This window comes from Acomys minous (assembly GCF_964271855.1).
Source record: "Acomys minous genome assembly, chromosome: 13".
Lineage (NCBI taxonomy): Eukaryota > Metazoa > Chordata > Mammalia > Rodentia > Muridae > Acomys > Acomys minous.
Window position 1 is genome coordinate 1,362,714 of NC_140495.1, and position 18,906 is coordinate 1,381,619.

Consider the following 18,906-nt stretch of genomic DNA (forward strand, 5'->3'; position numbering starts at 1 on the left):
CCGCTCCCGCAGCCGCGGCTGCCGCCACCGCCTGGAGCTCCATGGGCCTCTCCTGCGCGCCGCCCCGTGTGAGGCCGAGTCCGGCAAGCCGCGGCGCCGGGTGCCCAAGCCATCGCGGCTGCTGGAGGCAGGGCCCCGGAGCAGGGGCAGCAGCGGGCGGCGCGGGACTGCAAGCTGCCTTCAGATTGACGGTCAGTGCGAAGGGGAAGCCCCCCGGAAGGAGGGAAGCGCGGGGCCCCGGGACTCGAGGAGAAGCGCGCAGCCGAGTGCGCTGGGGCCGGAGTCGAAGTAGCCGAGCGCGCGCACGTGAGACAACCCCAGGAAGGCGGAAGTCGTGCTGTCCAGGAGGGGCCGTCTCCTCAACCCCCTAGGGTGGCTGAAAAGAAGAGAACACGGCTCCCTCGTTGGGTCACTCTGGTCGGGGAAGGGTCTGGACCAGCTGTGGGGCGCCAGCTTCTCAGCTTGCTCGCCCCTCCTTCCACTCCAGGGATTGCTATTTCTCTGTCCTCTCTTCCCTTATCCCTTCCTCTCCCACTGCTCATCATCAAATAGTGACCCCTTTGCAAGTTACCGTTGTGCCATGTGGTTGCTGGAGTATTGTCCCAAAGAGAGTAGGGAGAGTGTCTTGCGCTTCAGGATGCCTGGATTGGGATGGGGGCGGGGGATGTCGCTGGGGGCGTTGGACAGCTGCCTAAAAGAGAACCGACCCTGGGAGGATATGGACTTGGGTTTCCGCAACGAATGCCTGCAAGGTGAAGCTGGGGTCATCGTGGGAGCCGGGTAAGGAAAAGAGATAGGATATGAACCGCGTATGAAAGGAGCGGGATGGGGAAATGGGAGGTAGAGTTTGTTTAAGCTTCACTTACCTGGTGTTCTGTTTTTGAGAACGTAGCCCTTTGAAGCTTAATCGTCAAGAAATAAAAGATGCTGGCCACGCACGCCTTTAACCCCAGTGCTTAGGAGGCAGAAGTAGGCGGATCTATGAGTTCAAGGACAGCTAGAGTTTCATAGTGAGATCCTGTCTCAGAACCCCCCCCCTCCAACCCCCAAAAAGAAAAGAGTGTTTCTTTGCTTATGGCTTCACAGATAACCAAACAAGTAAACAGAACTTCTGACCAAAGACTCTTCTGTGACAGAAGAGAAGGCTCTTGTAGGCATAACCACAGAACGTGTGATGAGAGCTGTAATGGTGGATTAATGGGGATAGTGGGATTGCAAGGTGAGAGGAAAAAGCAACAGGAAGCGCCTGGCTGTATTCCTAGGCACTGAACTGTTAACTGCTAAGCCCCCAAATGCATGGTCTTTTCTTGATAGACTGGACATGAGTTTCCTGTGTCCACACGTGGTACTACAGGTGATCCTTAGAGAAGCTTTCTTCAGGGTTAGACTTTGATCTCTAGGGTAACTGGGAAAGGTGGGGCCGGAAGGGTTTTGTCCTTTTCCGGAGGCGCAGGTGCCACTCTTGATGCAGCACCAATCCCCATCTCTGTCTTGTTGGAGGACTCGATTCTGTGTGAAAGACTGTTAAATTACAGGGGCCTCCTGGTGTTAGCTAGGGTATCTGGTGCTAGAGGTTGCTGGGAAAGACCATTTTAATAGTGTATGGTCAGGGAAGGCTTAAGATTGGAAGGTCAGCAGCGAGAGACACTGGAAAAAAGTTTGACTACCAAGGAGTCGTTTTCCTGGGGGGGGGGAGTCTTTCAACATCTCTTTAAAATATATAATAGTGGTGGAACACCAGCACATGCAAAGGCTCTGCGTCCCCTCCCCCTGACCATTGACAACAGGCTCTTTGTGAGAGAGGTTAGCATTATTTATTTTGTGACTAATTTTGTGAGTGATACCTGATACTGGGTCCAGAAGCCCCAAGGAAGCAAACAGTGGAGCTTCTATTCTCTGCTAGAACCTTGCTACTGTGTCCAGTTCTTCTTCCTCTGTGCTGCCAGATCATTTTCATCGCAGTCATTAAGTGCGTTAGATGTCTTTAAAACTCGTCAACTCAGTTCTTTTTTTAATTGAAGCAATTCAAAGGACATATTAGAACCAGAAAAATAAAACAGCCAAGGCTGGCACAATATTGTATTATACTAGTTTGCTTTTCAATTTCTGTTAGACTTCTGGCAAGTAGCAGGCTGTGTCTGATCAGAGCCACGGGCCACATAACTGGCAAGTAGCAGGCTGTGTCTGATCAGAGCCACGGGCCACATAACTGGTAAGTAGCAGGCTGTGTCTGATCAGAGCCATGGGCCACATAACTGGCAAGTAGCAGGCTGTGTCTGATCAGAGTCACAGACCACATAACTGGCAAGTAGCAGGCTGTGTCTGATCAGAGCCACGGGCCACATAACTGGCAAGTAGCAGGCCGTGTCTGATCAGAGCCACAGGCCACATAACTGGCAAGTAGCAGGCTGTGTCTGATCAGAGCCATGGGCCACATAACTGGCAAGTAGCAGGCTGTGTCTGATCAGAGCTATGGGCCACATAACTGGCAAGTAGCAGGCCGTGTCTGATCAGAGCCACGGGCCACATAACTGGTAAGTAGCAGGCTGTGTCTGATCAGAGCCACGGGCCACATAACTGGTAAGTAGCAGGCAGGATTTGAGTGGAACCATTGTGGTTGCCAAACCTGCACTCCTGTCACCTTCCATAGCCTGTCACAAACTCTGTGTCATCCTCCCGGGGCCTAATGAAGAGTGCGCGTGTTTGCTATGGGGCTGTTATGGCCCTGTAAAATCCTGCTCAATTTCGATTAATCATCCAGTTTTTGGTGATGGTGCTTGAGGCTCATGAATCTTAAACATTCTATCATTGAGTTATATCCCCAGGCCTCAGGATTAATTTCAAAAGCAAGGATGGGTATTCTAGCCTGAACTCACTTCTCTTGAACCCTCTTCCTAGAGGAACATGGAAAGTGATGTTGATACGTTCTGTGCCTGCTTTAGTTCACCTCCTCAGGTAAAAGAAAGAGTTAGCTACAACAAAATAAAACTAAACTCCATGGAGCCGAGAAGAGAGCCCTCCGGAGCAGCAGCTGGCAGCTCTGGAGTGAGGGGAGGGTTGAATGTGTGGTGCGCTTGCTCAGAGAGTCTAACATGCAGCAAGTGCCCTAGTGCCTTTGAATGCCTGAAGTTCTCACAGACCTAGGACACGAAAAATCAGGCACTTGCTTAAAAGAAGTTTAGAGTTGCTTATAGCTAAGGAGCCGAGGCCCCTGAGCTGGTGCGTGCGCCACATGGTAAATGAAGTGCTCAATTGAGCTGTGTGGTAATTAGGGCTGTAATAAGGTGCTAATTGTGCAACTACAAGAGGGAGAGAGCTGCTGCTAACAGCAATAACATGATATAAAGCAGAAGTAAATATGTCCCACCCACCCCTGGTTCATGAAAGCTGTAAAAGCCACTTAGAAGAGCCTGGGGCAGCGCTGTGAACTAGAAACAGCAAGGACGTCTTTCCTGAAGATCTGTTTCCTCTGCGTACCTTGCTGTTGCCTTGCTTAGACCTTGTATGAACACTAGATATAAACAGCCTTTCCTAATCTATCCATGGTCTGGATGTCTCATCCTACATCTTGTGATTTAGGACTGAAGTGATAGGAAAATTGATTAATCGTACATGAGCCATACTTTAGCCCCTTAGGAGAAGGGTCTGCCATGTTTCACTTTAAGAGTCTGGCCTATCTGAGTCGTGAGGTCGTGTGGGAGAACTGAGTCACGTATCCCAGTTTCCAGGTATAGAATACACACTACTCAGAGTCTGGGTGGAAACTGAGGGCTGCTTCACGGCTGACCCAAAAGGAGGTTGACACCACGCTGCCTCTAGTTACACCTAGTCGGGTCGCTCCTGGCTGTCAGATGTGAAGTGAGGGAGCTAGAGACAAATATCCCTGCTTTCGTCATCCCAGCCCTGCAGAAAAGGTAGGAAGTCACGCTTCTGTAGTCTCACCCAAACTGTGGCTTTCCGGGTGCACACACAGGATTGAAGTCTTTGGATTTTGTTCACTGGGGACCTTGGCCCTTCAGGGCCAGTGGGTATGGGAATTCCTGTGGGTGAGTTCAGTTTCTCACTTAACAAAATGAGGCTAGCACCCACCTAGCCACAGTGCTGTTGTAAGTCTTGACCTTGGAACATAAAGTCTTAGTTCCAGAGCAGTTCAGTATGGAGAATCCAGAAAGACAGGTTAGTTAGGAAGATAAAGATCTGCAGCCAGCAGATCCCTTGGCTTCTTTCTAGTGCTGTGACGGGCTCTACCGAGCACTCGCTTTGTCTGTCCCCTTCCAGCCTCACTTTACCCCCAAACTAGTTTCCTGCTAGGTTGTAAAACTCAGACTAATCCTGGGTGTACAAATTTGGGTCACACAAATTTAAATATTGTGTGAACAGGTCAGTAGGTGAGAGCACCAGCATCAAGCCTGACAAGTAGAGTTTGACTTCCAGAACCCACATTGCAGAAGAGAAAGTGACTCTCACAGTTGTTGCGTGCGCTACACACACTCACACTCACAATGACAAGTTAAAAAGTAAACCCTGAGCAGACGTTTCTGTGAGCTCAGGGCCAGCCTGATTCGCTGAGCCTCAGGTCAGGGAGGACTATGTAGTGAGACCCTGTCTCAAAATAAGTACTGGATAAAATGGCCTTTAACTTAGAGTGTTTGTTATTTTGAGCCCGGGTCTCTCTGTGTAGCCCTGGCTGTCCTGGAACTGTGTGGACCAGGCTGGCCTCAAACACACAGAGATCTACCTGTTTCTGACCGCTGGGTGCTGAGATTAAAGGTGTGCACCACCACACCCAGCCTAACTGGGTTTTTAGACTTCTCACTATTATTTTGTAATACTTGACCATTTTGTTGTTGTTGCTCTGTTTGCTAAGCTGTCTGAGACAGTCTGGTGCAGCCTAGGATGATCTTGACCTGATCCTGCTGCCTGTACCTCTCAAATGCTGGGGTTACAGGCCTGTGACACCACACATGGGTGCTCAGGATTGCACCCAGGGCTTTGTAAACACTGAGCAAGCACCCTAGCAACTGAGCTACACCCCAACCGTTATCTGTAGCTTGATAATGCTCTTGGGAAAATCTAACAGAGACAATTGCTAGTGGTTTCTTTTGACTGTTAGTGAAGCATTGAGAAGGGTGTTAAGCTTTGGTTCCCAAAGAAAATGTTTAAATTGGTCCCATCAATAGAGGGTTTCAGGATATAATCCTTGCAGGGACCTTTGCAGTTAGCTTTATCTTTGCCCCTCTTTTATTTATTTATATATATAAAATTCTAGCACTGGGGAGGCTGAGGCAGGAGGATTGCAGGAGTTGAAACTAGCCCATACGTTTCATGTTCCTCCATGAAGCTTTTCTCTTAGGTTCTCTCGCACATGCCTGGTGTAAAGGGAACAACAGAGGCTTGAAAGCCAGACGCTCCTCTTGAGGGTAGTGCAGTTGAAAAGCTTTGCTTTTTGTCCTTACAAAAGCCAGGCCTTTGCTTGGGTGATGTCACAGTAGCTGTAAGTCTGCACAAGGCACAGTGTGAGGCCAGGTGCCATCCTCAGCACCCTCAGGTGGGAACCTGTGCTTGCTTGGGCTTTGCCTAACATGGGTGGGCTTTCTCAGAAAAAGTTGTGTACAGACACTGACCCCACAGGAAGTGGTTCCCAGCAGACTGTAAGGATTCATTCTCAGGCTGCTGCTACAGTGTCATGGCCTTCACAGCTCCTAGCCTAGAGCAGACTCAGTCCTCTAGATGGTGGCCAGGTGTCCCTCCAGAATGCTTCTGTTCAAGCCCATGGCTTTGAACACTGCTGCATGGGACCAGCCCACCCACTCGCACCCGCTCTTCATAACCATGTGAGGGCAAGATGGCCAAACTGTAAGTAGCCCAGTGCCTGGTGCCAATACTGATGGCCCTTCTCTTGTTTGTTTTGGTCAGTGGTTATGCTGAGTAGTTAAAAGCCAGGCTTGGTTGTGGATTCTGTCGCTGCTACTTCCTGGAGGTGTGAACGGAGCCAGAATTCTCTGTGCTTCCATTTCCTCTTCTCTCTAGGAAAGAGGCAAGTGGAGCTTAGTGCCTCCAGAAGGATAGATGTGAGACTGAGGCAGCCCAGTGCCTGCCAGCAGTAAACATTAGTAACAGCTGGGAAGAGTCCTAGCCCGTCTTACCTTTGTCACCCCCAAACGCCATGTAGGGAGAGTCAAGCCTTTCAGAAGCTGCCCTGAGAGGCAGAAGACAGCTCGTTGTCAGTTGAGATTGTATACCTGTTTTTAAGGGCCGTTCAGACTGAGGTGATCTCTCCCATTGGTAGGTATTCTTAAGGAACCAGGTTAGTGGCGTACTTATTGCTGTCCGTAGGAAGATTTTCTTTCTGCAGTACAGACTGCCTGTGAGGGTTACTCAGGGCAGTGGAGATTACAGCGTGTACTGTTGGCCATTCTCAGAGAAGGGGTTACCCTTCCCCCCGCTTATTTCGCAGGTACCCCAAGAGCCCCTTGAGCTTCAGTCCTGAGCTCTGAACAAGCTGACCCAAGTTTAGAAGAGGCCAGCTAGCCTCACAGGGCATTTCCAGGAGGCTTTGCTTCTGAGGGCTTGTAGAATGGCTCTGAAAGAAGGAATTGTTTATTAGATTGCTTTGTTTTGTTGCTTTGCTTTTTGTCGTTGTTTTTGGGTGAAGGCAGGTGTTGAGGCCCAGGCTGGCTTGGGCTTAAAGAAATGTCCTTCTGTGGTCTGTTGAGCATTGGGTATGGTGTGGCACACTGTTAATTTTAGCACTCAGAGCAGAGGCAGGTGGGTCTTGTGAGTGCAAAGCCCGTCTGTTCTACAGAGTAACCTCAGGCCAGCCAGAGATGTATAGTGAGCCCTTGTCTCAAAAACAAGCAAACAAAAAGAAGAGGACCAGTCAGGAAGCAGGACGGGCAGCTTGGCTTACCGTTTTCTGGGGTTTGGCGAACTGTAATATAGAGAAGGTTTGGGGTGCAGATGTGACGTTTACTTTTTTGCCCTTTAGATAGGGTTGAATGTGGCAGGCAGAGGGGAAGCAATGCGGGTTGTGTACAGTTGCCATAAGGCGAGATAGCCAGGCTTGCCTGCCGGAATGCCTTCCCAGCCAGGCTCTGAGGCACAGATGAGGTACCTGGTACCTTTGCTCTGTCAGGCTCTGGCCATACATACCCTTACCCTTGTGGAGAAGTTGAGTGATTCATTCTGTTACTGTAATGTTTCAAACATAGTAATTCATTGTTCATTACTGGATTTTTGGAGTCTTATCTGAAAATGGGTATACATTTCACAGTCATTTGGGATCCTTACATAAATTTAGGTTAATATAGCTCAGATAAATGAAATTTCTGCTTGCTTTGTTCTTTTTTTTAAGATTGTATTTATTGATTTTGGTTTATGCATATGTGTGTTTGTGCTTGATATAGGTGCTGGGAATTGAATCCAGCTCCTCTACAAGAACAGTGAGTATCCTTAACCTCTGAGCCATCTCTCAGCTTACCTTCCCCAACCTCCACTCACTTAGAGCTTCTGGGACCTGGGCCACTCACCTCCCTTTGAAGCTGCTAGGTCAGCTTGTGAATAGTGCTTGTGTAGAGCTTGACGCGTGACTGTAAAGTGGTCTGGAGGAGTCCAGTCCAGCAACAGTTCCATGTTTAACCTCCAGTTAAACCGTGCAGGTTGATGTTACTTCTCTAGATGTGTTTCAAGAAAGTTATGAAATATGCCACAGTTTGAATGACATTTTAAGTGACTGTGGGGACAGGGAGTCACTTAGCTCTAATAGAAACTAGTTTAAACAGGAATTAAATGTTGAGGGTGAGTTGAGGGGAACGGCAGCCAGGCCCTGTCCTCACAGCACCCAGCATCATGCTAGGTTTGCTGGGACAGCCCGGAGCCTCCTTCTTTAGGAGTTGCTGCAGCTTGCTAGTGTACATGACTGGATGGAACAGGTTTCTCTATAGGCTTCCTACCTGCAGGGACCTAAATGGTTTAATTGTGATAGTTGCTGCTATTGCATGTATATCCAGGCGATCCTCGTCTTTAAGGCAGGGAAGATAATCAATCACAGGGATTTGAGGCCTCACCAGCATGGCTCGTTCTCTTGTGCTATTGAGTGTCACTTTACACAGCCTCAAATCCGCTTTCCGGCTGGGAAGGAATGCGCTTGTGAGTGGGAGAACCAGAGTGGGTGTAATGTTTTAGAAACAGAATCTTCACACAGTGATTTAAAAGGGATTCCGGGAATTTGATATCAGACTTGTCTGAAGTGTCCCATGACTTCAGGAGGGGTCGTGACCTTTGAGGAGAACAAGTGAAGCAGCAGAGGACCAGGGGGACTTGCTGGAGGGAAATAGCAGCCTGTGGGGTCTCTTGTTCTTGTTATTAAGCATAACATTTTTATCATTACATTCAGAATTTCATGCATGCTTACAGTGTGTTTTGAGAATTTGTGTGTTTTATATGATAGCCGTGCCTTTGCCTTCTGTCCCTAAAGCAAGGACTGCGACAAGGCCAAGTAGTAGACTGATTTGCCCTCATTCACTGTAGCCATGAGCCCTGCCAAGCCTGCGTATCTGCCAGTCTGAGTAGAAGGGCATGCTTGCTGTCAGGCGCAGTGCACGCTGTGACTGCTCGCAAGCTTGGAGCAGGAAGAGTGCCTGCTCTTCCAGAGAGCCTGACTGGGTTTCCGGGCACCCACATCAGGTGTCTGTAGTCTGCTGTTGTCCAACTCCAGGAGAGCTGAGCTGCCTTCTGGCCTCTTCATGCATGTGCATACACAGACACTGCCCCCAAACACACAAAGACTAAGAGCCCTAACACCCCCAAATACCTTCTGTCAGGTGAGAATTATTAGTTTCCATTGGGGATTACTAGCACATGGAGGGGAGCTTTTTTGATGCTATAAAACAGCCCCAGAAGTACAGTATAGGCCACTATAAGATGAGAGAAAAGACTGTCTTCTCAGTCCCTCAATAAAAAACTGGTAGCCACTGAGAGGAACAGTAAACCTAGCATTGCCAAAACAGGACTAGAGCCTGTGGCCCTAGTGCCCTCATGGGCTCCTTGGCTTCTGGGCTCCGCCATCTCATCTGCCTTATCTGTCAACAACCGGAGTGGCATGGTCCCTCACAACTCCTCCCGCTCCACCCCAGCACAGCCTTGTGTGTGCACAGCCTGGATGCCCCGCCCTCTCCACCCCAGCACAGCCTTGTGTGTGCACAGCCTGGATGCCCCGCCCTCTCCGCCCCAGCACAGCCTTGTGTGTGCACAGCCTGGGTGCCCTGCCCTCTCCACCCCAGCACAGCCTTGTGTGTGCACAGCCTGGATGCCCTGTCCTCTCTACCCCAGCACAGCCTTGTGTGTGCACAGCCTGGATGCCCTGCCCTCTCTACCCCAGCACAGCCTTGTGTGTGCACAGCCTGGATGCCCCGCCCTCTCCACCCCAGCACAGCCTTGTGTGTGCACAGCCTGGATGCCCCGCCCTCTCTACCCCAGCACAGCCTTGTGTGTGCACAGCCTGGGTGCCCTGCCCTCTCTACCCCAGCACAGCCTTGTGTGTGCACAGCCTGGATGCCCCGCCCTCTCTACCCCAGCACAGCCTTGTGTGTGCACAGCCTGGGTGCCCCGCCCTCTCCGCCCCAGCACAGCCTTGTGTGTGCACAGCCTGGATGCCCCGCCCTCTCTACCCCAGCACAGCCTTGTGTGTGCACAGCCTGGGTGCCCCGCCCTCTCCGCCCCAGCACAGCCTTGTGTGTGCACAGCCTGGATGCCCCGCCCTCTCTACCCCAGCACAGCCTTGTGTGTGCACAGCCTGGGTGCCCCGCCCTCTCCGCCCCAGCACAGCCTTGTGTGTGCACAGCCTGGATGCCCCGCCCTCTCGCCAGGTCACCAGGCCCTCCTCACCTGTACTTTTACTTCTCTTGTTCCACTCTTCATGAGTCCTACTCTGAGGAGTCTGTCCATGTCACTCTGCCTGTGGGTTTTTGCCATGTTGTGTTACTTATCGTCTGCCTGACATCTTCATTCACTTAAAAATTTTGAATTTGAGCCCAGAACTCAGAGCTAGACTACAGAGTGCAAGAAAATAGGGCTTCTAATTCAGCAGAAGAAGACAAATGAACCCAGTCTTCCCAGATGGGGGAGGGCAGGTGCTGCTCACATTCCTGCCCTGACATCCCGGGAGCTTGCAGGGGTGCTGTAGAGCTCTGCACACAGGGCCTGTTCCTCACATCCCTGGAGTCTGCAGGGGTGCTGTGGAGCTCTGCATACAGGGCCTGTTCCACACATCCCTGGAGTCTGCAGGGGTGCTGTAGAGCTCTGCACACAGGGCCTGTTCCTCATCCCTGGAGTCTGCAGGGGTGCTGTGGAGCTCTGCATACAGGGCCTGTTCCACACATCCCTGGAGTCTGCAGGGGTGCTGTAGAGCTCTGCACACAGGGCCTGTTCCTCATCCCTGGAGTCTGCAGGGGTGCTGTGGAGCTCTGCACACAGGGCCTGTTCCACATAAGAAGGGTCTTTGCCCACTTTTGTTGTTGGAGGAAGGCTGAGGGGACACACGGCTCTTTTACACTGTTCCTCTGAGGCAGAAGTAGGAGGATTGCCACAGTTGAGTTGGTTAGTTCAAGGGTCAGTCCTTATAGGAGCTACTTCATTATTCTGGAGAGGCCAGGCTTAGGGAACCTTACTCTCACTCTTGGAATATTGTGAAACTTGGGTGTGGGTAAGAAAGCCACCCTCAACATGACACAGGCCTCGGGCTCTGCCAGATGGGCCTTTTTGTGGTCTTTCTCAGAGCAGGCTCTTGTTCCCAGCAAAGGGGCTGGAAAACAGCTCCTCCTGTACACTGTTTGGCCCCAGATCACTCACAGAACATTCTGGTTTCTTGAGTAAATATTAGTCTACCCACTTTACCACCCTACTCAGTGTATACTTTCTCACCTGAAAAGAAGCAGCCCAGGCAGGCCACCCAGAGGTGGCCCTGGGACTGCAGAGCCCATTGCTTACTAGTGAGCACATGTACTGAGGGGCTATTTGGTATCAAGTGAGAGGCGGGGTGCAGGTTCCCTGAAGGACCCTTACACCCCAGATGGGCACCCTTCCTTTACAGAGACCTCTAGAAAGCTCTTTACTAGCCGTGTCAGCTTGCAAAAGTAGGCAGAGGGCACTGTGTAGACACAGCAGGGACAGTGGTCAGTGTCAGGAGGGGAGGATGGCCACACAAAGGAGCTGCTGGAAGTACAGCAGCTGCACAGATTGTAGGTGACTGTGAAGCCCCAGGGTTCATTCAAGGCTTTGTTGTGTTCTGGGAGAAATGGGTGGTTACCGTGCTGAGGCAAGCACAGGAGTCCGGTCTAGTGTGCACTCCATCTCCTCCCTCTCTGTTTCTTTTCACTCTTAAATTTTAAGATTTCCATCTAACCATTCAAATGATTGACAGGTGTTTCTGCTTTGCAGGAAGTCCCAGTTAGCCAGGCATGGTGGTACATGCTCTTTACCCAGAGGCAGGTGGATCTCTGTGAGTTTCAGGCTAGCCAAGGCTGCAAAGCAAGACTGTCTCACTCCCCCAGCCCCGACCTCCTCCTCCAAAAAAGGAGGAAGAAAGAAGTCCCAGTTGCTGGGGAAACTTTGCTTGTATAGAAGGTTTATTCCTTAGTAAAACAGTGAGCAGAGTTTAGCATCCTCATCGCCATCGCTACACACACAGCTGAGGGTGAACAGCTGCCGAAGGGCAGAGTGAAGTTACACCTGTGTCCCTGGAAGGTTATTTTTAGTGGTCTCTCATTTATGAGAACTACAACCTTGTGAACATTGGAGCACTAGTGTAGAGGAGATGACAGGAGGATGCGCTGTCAGTTTTTGGGGTGCTTTGTAATTGACTGTCTACATCACAGAGGAAGCTGGGTCCTGATGATCCGTGCCTTACTTAGTGGTTGGCAGTTACGGTTCAGCAACTCTCCTGTAAGTACTTAGGCTTGCGTGTTGATACAGCCCCCACTGTGCAGAGGCCACCAGAGGCATCTATGGGGTGACCTTCATTGTGACAGGAGCCCTGGTGGTGATGCTTCAGATCCATTCTGTGAAGACACCCTGGCCTGGGGAGTGGCTTTTCTGCCGTGGGATATTGGCTATTTATTGGATTTGGGCTGTAATTGAATAGAAATTAGAGCTCTAAAATTTACTAGACACAGGTCTGTCCCCAGACATTCCTGGCCTGCAGTTTCGTGCTGTCCTGTTTAGTGCTTCAGAAAGCACTGTATCTTTTCATGCCTTTATGTTGTTCAGACAACACTGAACTGTCACTCACCTCTGGAGAGCAAGCACAAAATTGCTCTGCTAGAAAGTCTTGGTTGATGATCAAGAGCCATCGTGTCGTTCTGCCTGAGCAAGTTACTTACTCTGTGACGTTACAGCGTTGTCCCCCAGCACTGTGTACCCGCTAGAGGATGGTCACTCTAATTTGTTACTCTGATGCTCCTTTAGACAGGCGTGTGGCAGCACTTCACTGTCTGCCTGTCTCTAATCTTAGGTTACATTTGGGGCAGAGCCGCACTGTGTGCACATGGTCAGCCTGAGCAAGAGTTCACTCCACCTGTAGCTGCTCCCTCCAGATGCTCTTCCTGATAGGGGAAGAGCGCAGGAAAGGCTAACAGCATCTTCAGAAGACGCGGGGCCAGGGCGCAGTGACTGGCCACCATGTTAATGTGGTTTCTGTGTCTGAGAATGGGCTGCACCATCAGTTTCGCAATGAGAATTCTGATCGGTGTTGCAGCAAGCTAGCAGCTAAGATGAGCAGAGGAGGTCCGCTGTCTGCCCCGTCGCCCACTGTGTGTAGCTAGGCAGGCAAGGGTGATTCTTGGTTCTCACTCGCTCTGTTATTTAACTGGCGTGGTGGCACACACCTGTGACCCCACCACTCTGGCAGCAGAGGCAGGCAGATCTCTGTGAATTCAAGGCCAGCCTGGTCTACAAAGTGAGTCCACGACAGCTAGGACTGCTACATAGAAAAACCCTGTCTCAAAAAACAAAAAACAAATAAATAAAATAAATAATAATAATAATTAGTATTATTTAAGTTAACAATACATAGTAATGGTTTCCTTGGGGCATTTTCATGCTTATGTCATTATACTTTGTTCTGTTTCATTCCCAGTTCTTAGTTATTGCCTCTCTGGAGGTCAGTGTAGCTGTTAGGAAGGAAGTTGCTTACTCATCACTTTTCCAATGGAACGAATGTTTTCCCAAGAGAATACTTGTGCATGGCCAGTGAGCTATCAGGACGTTCAGCATGAGCCCCTCCCCGGAGCCCGTAACTGTGGCAGGGGCAGTGCTTCCCAGGTGAGGAGATATGGCCTGTGGTAGGAAGTGCCTTAGACACACTGGCCAAGATCGCTGTGCTGCCCCGTCACTCAGAGCAGAGCTCAGAGCCTCCTGCTCTAGAGAGCCAGCCATTTCAGTTCAGTGCTGCTCTGTTTCATGAGAGCTTTTCCCCAGCACTTGCCGTCCCGGGTTGGATGTGGTGGACTGTCTGCCCAGTGGTGCTCTCAGTCCAGGAGACGGAGGCTCTAGTCCCACATCCGGTTGCTCTCCTGTGTCCGGTCTGCCTGCCTCTGGGAAGGCATCATCGCCCTGCCGGGTCTCTCTTCGCTCTCGCCCTCATGGAAGGGTTAGGAAGGCATTCTTGTTCTGCAGTAGCAGGGGCAAGGAGGGCAAGCGGTAAGTGAGCAAGGCACCAGGCAGTGTGTGTGCGAGGGTCTGCACACACACTGGCACACTTGTCCAGTGCCCTGGCTGCTGAAATAACAGCACGTTCTGCTCCCTTTTCTTCCAGATGCCAGGATGGACAGAATAGCTTATGATGCTTATCCCCGCCCACCACTTCCGAGACATTGAGCGGAAACCAGAGTACCTCCAGCCGGAGAAGTGCGCCCCACCTCCCTTCCCGGGCCCCGCGGGAACCATGTGGTTCATCCGCGATGGCTGTGGCATCGCCTGTGCCGTTGTCACCTGGTTTCTGGTCCTCTACGCGGAGTTCGTCGTCCTTTTTGTCATGCTAATTCCATCCCGAGACTACGTGTACAGCGTCATCAATGGGATTGTGTTCAACCTGCTGGCCTTCCTGGCGCTGGCCTCCCACGGCCGGGCCATGCTGACGGACCCCGTGAGTATGTCTGGGCTCGCTTTGAGCAGCCCACATCCTCTCCTCTGGCCCTGGCGTGGCCGTAGCCCTCACGCTTCCTCGGGCCTGTGTCACAGTGTGTGGGGCAGGTTCCGTGGGCTGTCTGCACACTGCCTGCCGCGTCGGGGCTAGCTGGGGAAACCAGCTGTTTGGAGGAGCAGAGAGTTATGAGCTGTGGTGGCCTGGCGCTGCAGCAAGCCACGTGCACTTTCAAGTTGGATTGGGCCGCAGCTACCTGTAGTCCCAGGGAGGCAGAGGCCACAGAATGTTTCCTCACCCTGACCTCACGCCCTCCTGACTTTCCGCTGTGTTGTATGGGAAACACTCATCCAGGTAGCGTGGTGAAGCCTCCTGTGGACGCACTGCTCTGCTATGCGGGTGGTAGCCATTAAACCAGAAAGAAAAGTTCCTCTAATGGCCACGGGCAGCTTCTGTAAATCCCGGGGAAGCAAAGCACGGACCACAGGGATGAGCCAGTTCCCTTCTTCAGGCACTGTTAATCCCTCCTCAGGAAAGGCAGGCAGGGCTGCCTGAGGCCTCACATCCTGGGCCTGTGCACTGATGCTGAGGTTACTTGCAGGAGAGTAGAGCAGTCACCTAAGGAAGTTAAGAACTGTGCATTCTTGAAAGCATCCCATACACAAGGGCATAAAGGTTAAAACAAATAAGGATTTATTCAGAAGTTTGTGCGATGCCCTTGCTATTGGAGACAGCGGAGGGAATTATATCCCATTCAGCTCACAGTTCAGTCCTGGCTCTTGCAGAGCCAGGTGAGGATAGCCCTGGCAGAGGATGTGTAGCTTGCTGTGGACAAGCAGGGAGCAGGATCAGTCAGTCAGAGGTTGGTCGTGAGCCGTGGAGAGCAGATGGCAAGGGACTCTCCCATGCAGAAAAACAGGCATCGGCTCCCCTGGGCAGCTGGTGGCTGCGATGGAAGACCATCAGGACATGGATTTACCTTTGGGGTCTGCGTGGTTATGGAGAAGAAACATAGGAGAGGAAAGCATCCAGAACCTCAGCGTGGTGGTGTTGTTGGTGGTGTTGTTTTCCAAGACAGGGTCTCACTATGTAGCTCTGGACCTCACTATATAGACCAAATTGGTCTTAAACTCAAAGAGATCTGCCTGTCTCTGCCTCCTATGTGCTGGGATCAAAGGGATGTGTCATTAAGTCTGTAAGATTTTTTTTTTTCTTGAGACAGGGTTTCTGTGTGTAGCTCTGGCTGGCCTCAAACTCACAGGGATCCTCCTGTCTTTGCCTCCCAGAGTGCTGGGATTATAGGCATGCACCGCCGTGCCTGACTGGCTGTAAGAATTTTTTACTAAAGCCCGAGGAGACCAGAGTATCACTGGACAAGGATGGCTATAGCAACAGTGTGCGAGGCCCCGCTGCGCACTGACATGTGGACTGAGTGCCAGCCCCACAAGAGATTCCTTCCTGAGCAGCAGGCGCAGCTGAGAACGAGGCAGACAGAACCCCTGCCCTCTGGAACCTCACATTCAGTGATAAATGAGGCGATGGCAGAAATTGCTAAGTGCTAAGGACACGAAAACAGCAATGAGCAGTGTGGCAGGCTTTCAGGGGACTCCCCAGCGGGTCAGGGCAATCCAGGAAGGCCTCTCCGCGGTGATGCCACTGCAGCTGACCTGAATGGCATGAAGCTGCAGCCAGGGCATGCAAAGATTTTCAGGTAGACTGAGGCAGAAGAGAGAAGTGTTACAGAGCCTTGAGCTTGAAGCATGAGACTAGAGCACCGTGAAAAGGCCCAGAGGCGGGGTCAGGACAGACCTTGTAGGGGCCTCAGGACCGTGGGGAGACAGGTGCAGTGACGTTGTGCTCACAGTGCGGCTCAGGTGGGACTTGCAGACGAGTGAGACCAGAGACATGGGCAGCAGTTTAGGCAAGACACAGCACTAGATTGGATCAAGGTAGGAACAGAGAAGCTGGTGAGTTTGTAGCTCACTGTAAGCCACTGATTCTTTTTTTAATAATCTTTTTAGAGATTTTTTAAAAATTATGTATACAATGTTCTGCCTATATGTGTGCCTGCCTGCCAGAAGAGAGCCACCATGTTGGTGCTGGGAATTGACCTCTGGAAGAGCAGAGACAGTGCTCTTAACTTCTGAGCCATCTCTCCAGCCCTGAGACTCAAATTAACTGTCACAGTAGGTAAGAGCCACTGTCCTGAGCTCTAGGTAGCTCCCATGATGCAAATGAGGACTCTGCTAAATAACTTGCATTAGTGGGGAGACCATTCCAGAGCGTGCTGCGTGGGCGAGCCTGTCACAGGATCTCCATGCCTCTGCCTGAAGCGAACCCATATGTAAAACAGTGAGGTAGGGCTGGCACTGCTGGGGCACCCTGGCTTCTAGGAACCAAGCTGGGAGTCCAGATCTCAGGTCAAGCACACAACAACTAGGGCGGCTTGTTAGTCAGCAGGCGGAGTCGGTTCCCAGCAGGGAGCGACGGTCTGTTTGGGGGACTTTCCTAGTGGAGAACAGATGATGATGGCGTGTATCTCAGGAGTCTTATTGCCCGTAATTTTGGAGGCACTGCTTACAGCTGAGGTTATAAATAATATCTGCATTATGTGTCTTTTTGGTGAGGACTGAGAGGGTGGGCAGAAGAGGAAGGGAAACAGGAGGAAAGGGGTGTGGTCTCCACAGGAAACTGTGGCACTACTTCCAACCCGGGCTTTCCCAACTGTGACCCCAGGACAGTTCGGCCATGGCGGCTCTCTGGACCTCTCAGAGGTTGGTTGTTGACTCCAGCACAGCAGTAGCTGAGTCCAGACAGGAGGAGCAGAGAGAGATCACCCCCAAGTGTGTGGAAAACAGAGATGGTGCCATTGAAAGTGATGAAGAGTACTTTCAAAGCATGTATTATAATTGAGTTATATGGGTACAATAACTCAACTGTAATATATGCTTTGAAAGTGCTATAAGCTGTTTAGGAGAAATAAGTTATACAAATTAAATGTTAGCAGATTAAATAATGGTCATTGTCCATCGCTAGTCTGCTTTTATCACAAGAATATACACCTTAGGTACAGCTGATAGATATGATTCTATAGAAAGACAAGGGCTTCAAAAACCCCAGAGACATGCAGAATATGGCATTTTAAAATGCTTTTATTACTTTAAAGATTCACTGACAATGAGACAGGCTAACTCCTGGCAACACCCAGCCTACCTCAAAGAAGATGATGAACATCGAAGAACCTCCTTATGGAGATGGCTTCAAATGTGGCAAACAAGCCACTAGGCAAGATGTCCTAATTTCTACCATAGACAGAATTTTGCCTTAAAAAAGGGCAAGCTTGGATGCAGGCAGAGTCGACGGCCAAACTCTGCCCATATGTCTGTCAGATATATTGGGCCAGAAGGCTGAAGAAGATGCTCCAGTGTTATAGAGAGTTTTGGGTGACTATTCAGGTAGAAAATTGTCTCTGTCATCTTTTCATTTGGGAAGCTTCTAACCTGCACACCCGGCACACTCAGATAATCAAGTTTACTCCTTCTCAAGACCCTGAGGGAGTTGAAGACCAGGTAGCTTAGTTTTACAGTGAAGCTTAGTTGTTTAGGGGTTAAGTTGTATTTATGTCTAGGTAGGTGTTCTAAGTTGATAATGACACTATGTGATGGAGATTGATTTACATTCAGAAATTTAGATGCACCAAGATAGGAAAGATGTCTTCTTCAAGGCTGTCAAATACAAATAGTCAAAATACTAAGAATGTAACATTTATATAATTCCTAACTGTGTCACGGTTCTTCTTGCCATAGATAATTAATTGTATATATGTGTAATAATATAAATGTATATGTACAAAAAAAAACTTTAAAAAAAGAAAAAAAACAACCAAATAAAGGAAAGTGGAGAAGAGAAAGGCCTGTCAACAGAGAGCGAGGACAGCTAGACACCTCTGGCATCATCTGGGCTGGACATGCGTGCTGAGAGCAGGCCATGCTGGTGCTTGCTCTCACTGTGCACTGTCACCACGGCAGCTCTCTGCCTTCTGGAAGTCTGGGGTGGCTCCACGTGAACCCGTCCCGTGGCTCTTTCCCAGCAGTGTATCACTGGGAAGATACACTCAGCCTGGCAGAATCCCCACCCCAGTTCCCTGACCTGTGGAATGAGGGTTATTATTATGGTTGAAGAGGCCAAATGGAAGCCATTGGCGTTACCTCTACCAGGGAGAAGACTGAACCAAAACCAACTCTACATCCCCGGAAGGATTGCACAGATTAGTGCCGCCATCAAGGAGTTGAAAGAATAGGATGGGCGGTTCCCACCACATCTCCCTTCAACGCTCTGTGGCTGTGCAGAAGACAGATTATGAAGAAAGACAGTTGACTGTCGCAAACTTAACCAAGCAGTGACTCCGATTGTAGCTGCTGTACCACACTTGAGCCAGTGAACACAGCTCCTGGTATGTGGTGTGCAGCCCTTGATTAACACATGACCATCAGGGCCACCAGAAGCAATTTCAGTTGGCAAGGCCAGCAGCATACCTTTATAGTTTTACCTCAGGGTATATTAACTCTCCATCGCTGTGTCATAACTTAGTTCAAAGGGAGTTTGATCATCTGTCTCTTCCACAAAATATCACACTGGTCCAAAATATTGATGCCTTTAGACTAATTAGACCAAGTGAGCAGGAGGTAGCAACCACTTTGAACTTGTTGGTAACACATATGCACATCGGAGGATAGCAAATAAAACCAACCAAAATCCAGGGCCTTCTA

General features: G+C 50.4%; 1 protein-coding gene across 3 annotated transcripts in view; it reads left to right on the forward strand.

Moving 5' to 3' along the window:
* Positions 1-50: 50 nt before the first annotated feature.
* The window catches only part of ZDHHC3 (zDHHC palmitoyltransferase 3), a 42,935-nt gene continuing 24,079 nt past the window's right edge, over positions 51-18,906 (forward strand). For 2 of the 3 annotated variants that reach the window (XM_084754790.1, XM_084754792.1), the window contains exons 1-2: positions 51-191; positions 13,811-14,140. In XM_084754790.1, the coding sequence (XP_084610916.1) occupies positions 13,835-14,140 (306 nt within the window). In that variant the 5' untranslated portion in view covers positions 51-191; positions 13,811-13,834. Of the gene's footprint in view, positions 192-7,406; positions 7,443-13,810; positions 14,141-18,906 lie in introns of all 3 variants that reach the window. The other variant, XM_084754791.1, reaches the window with a different exon arrangement.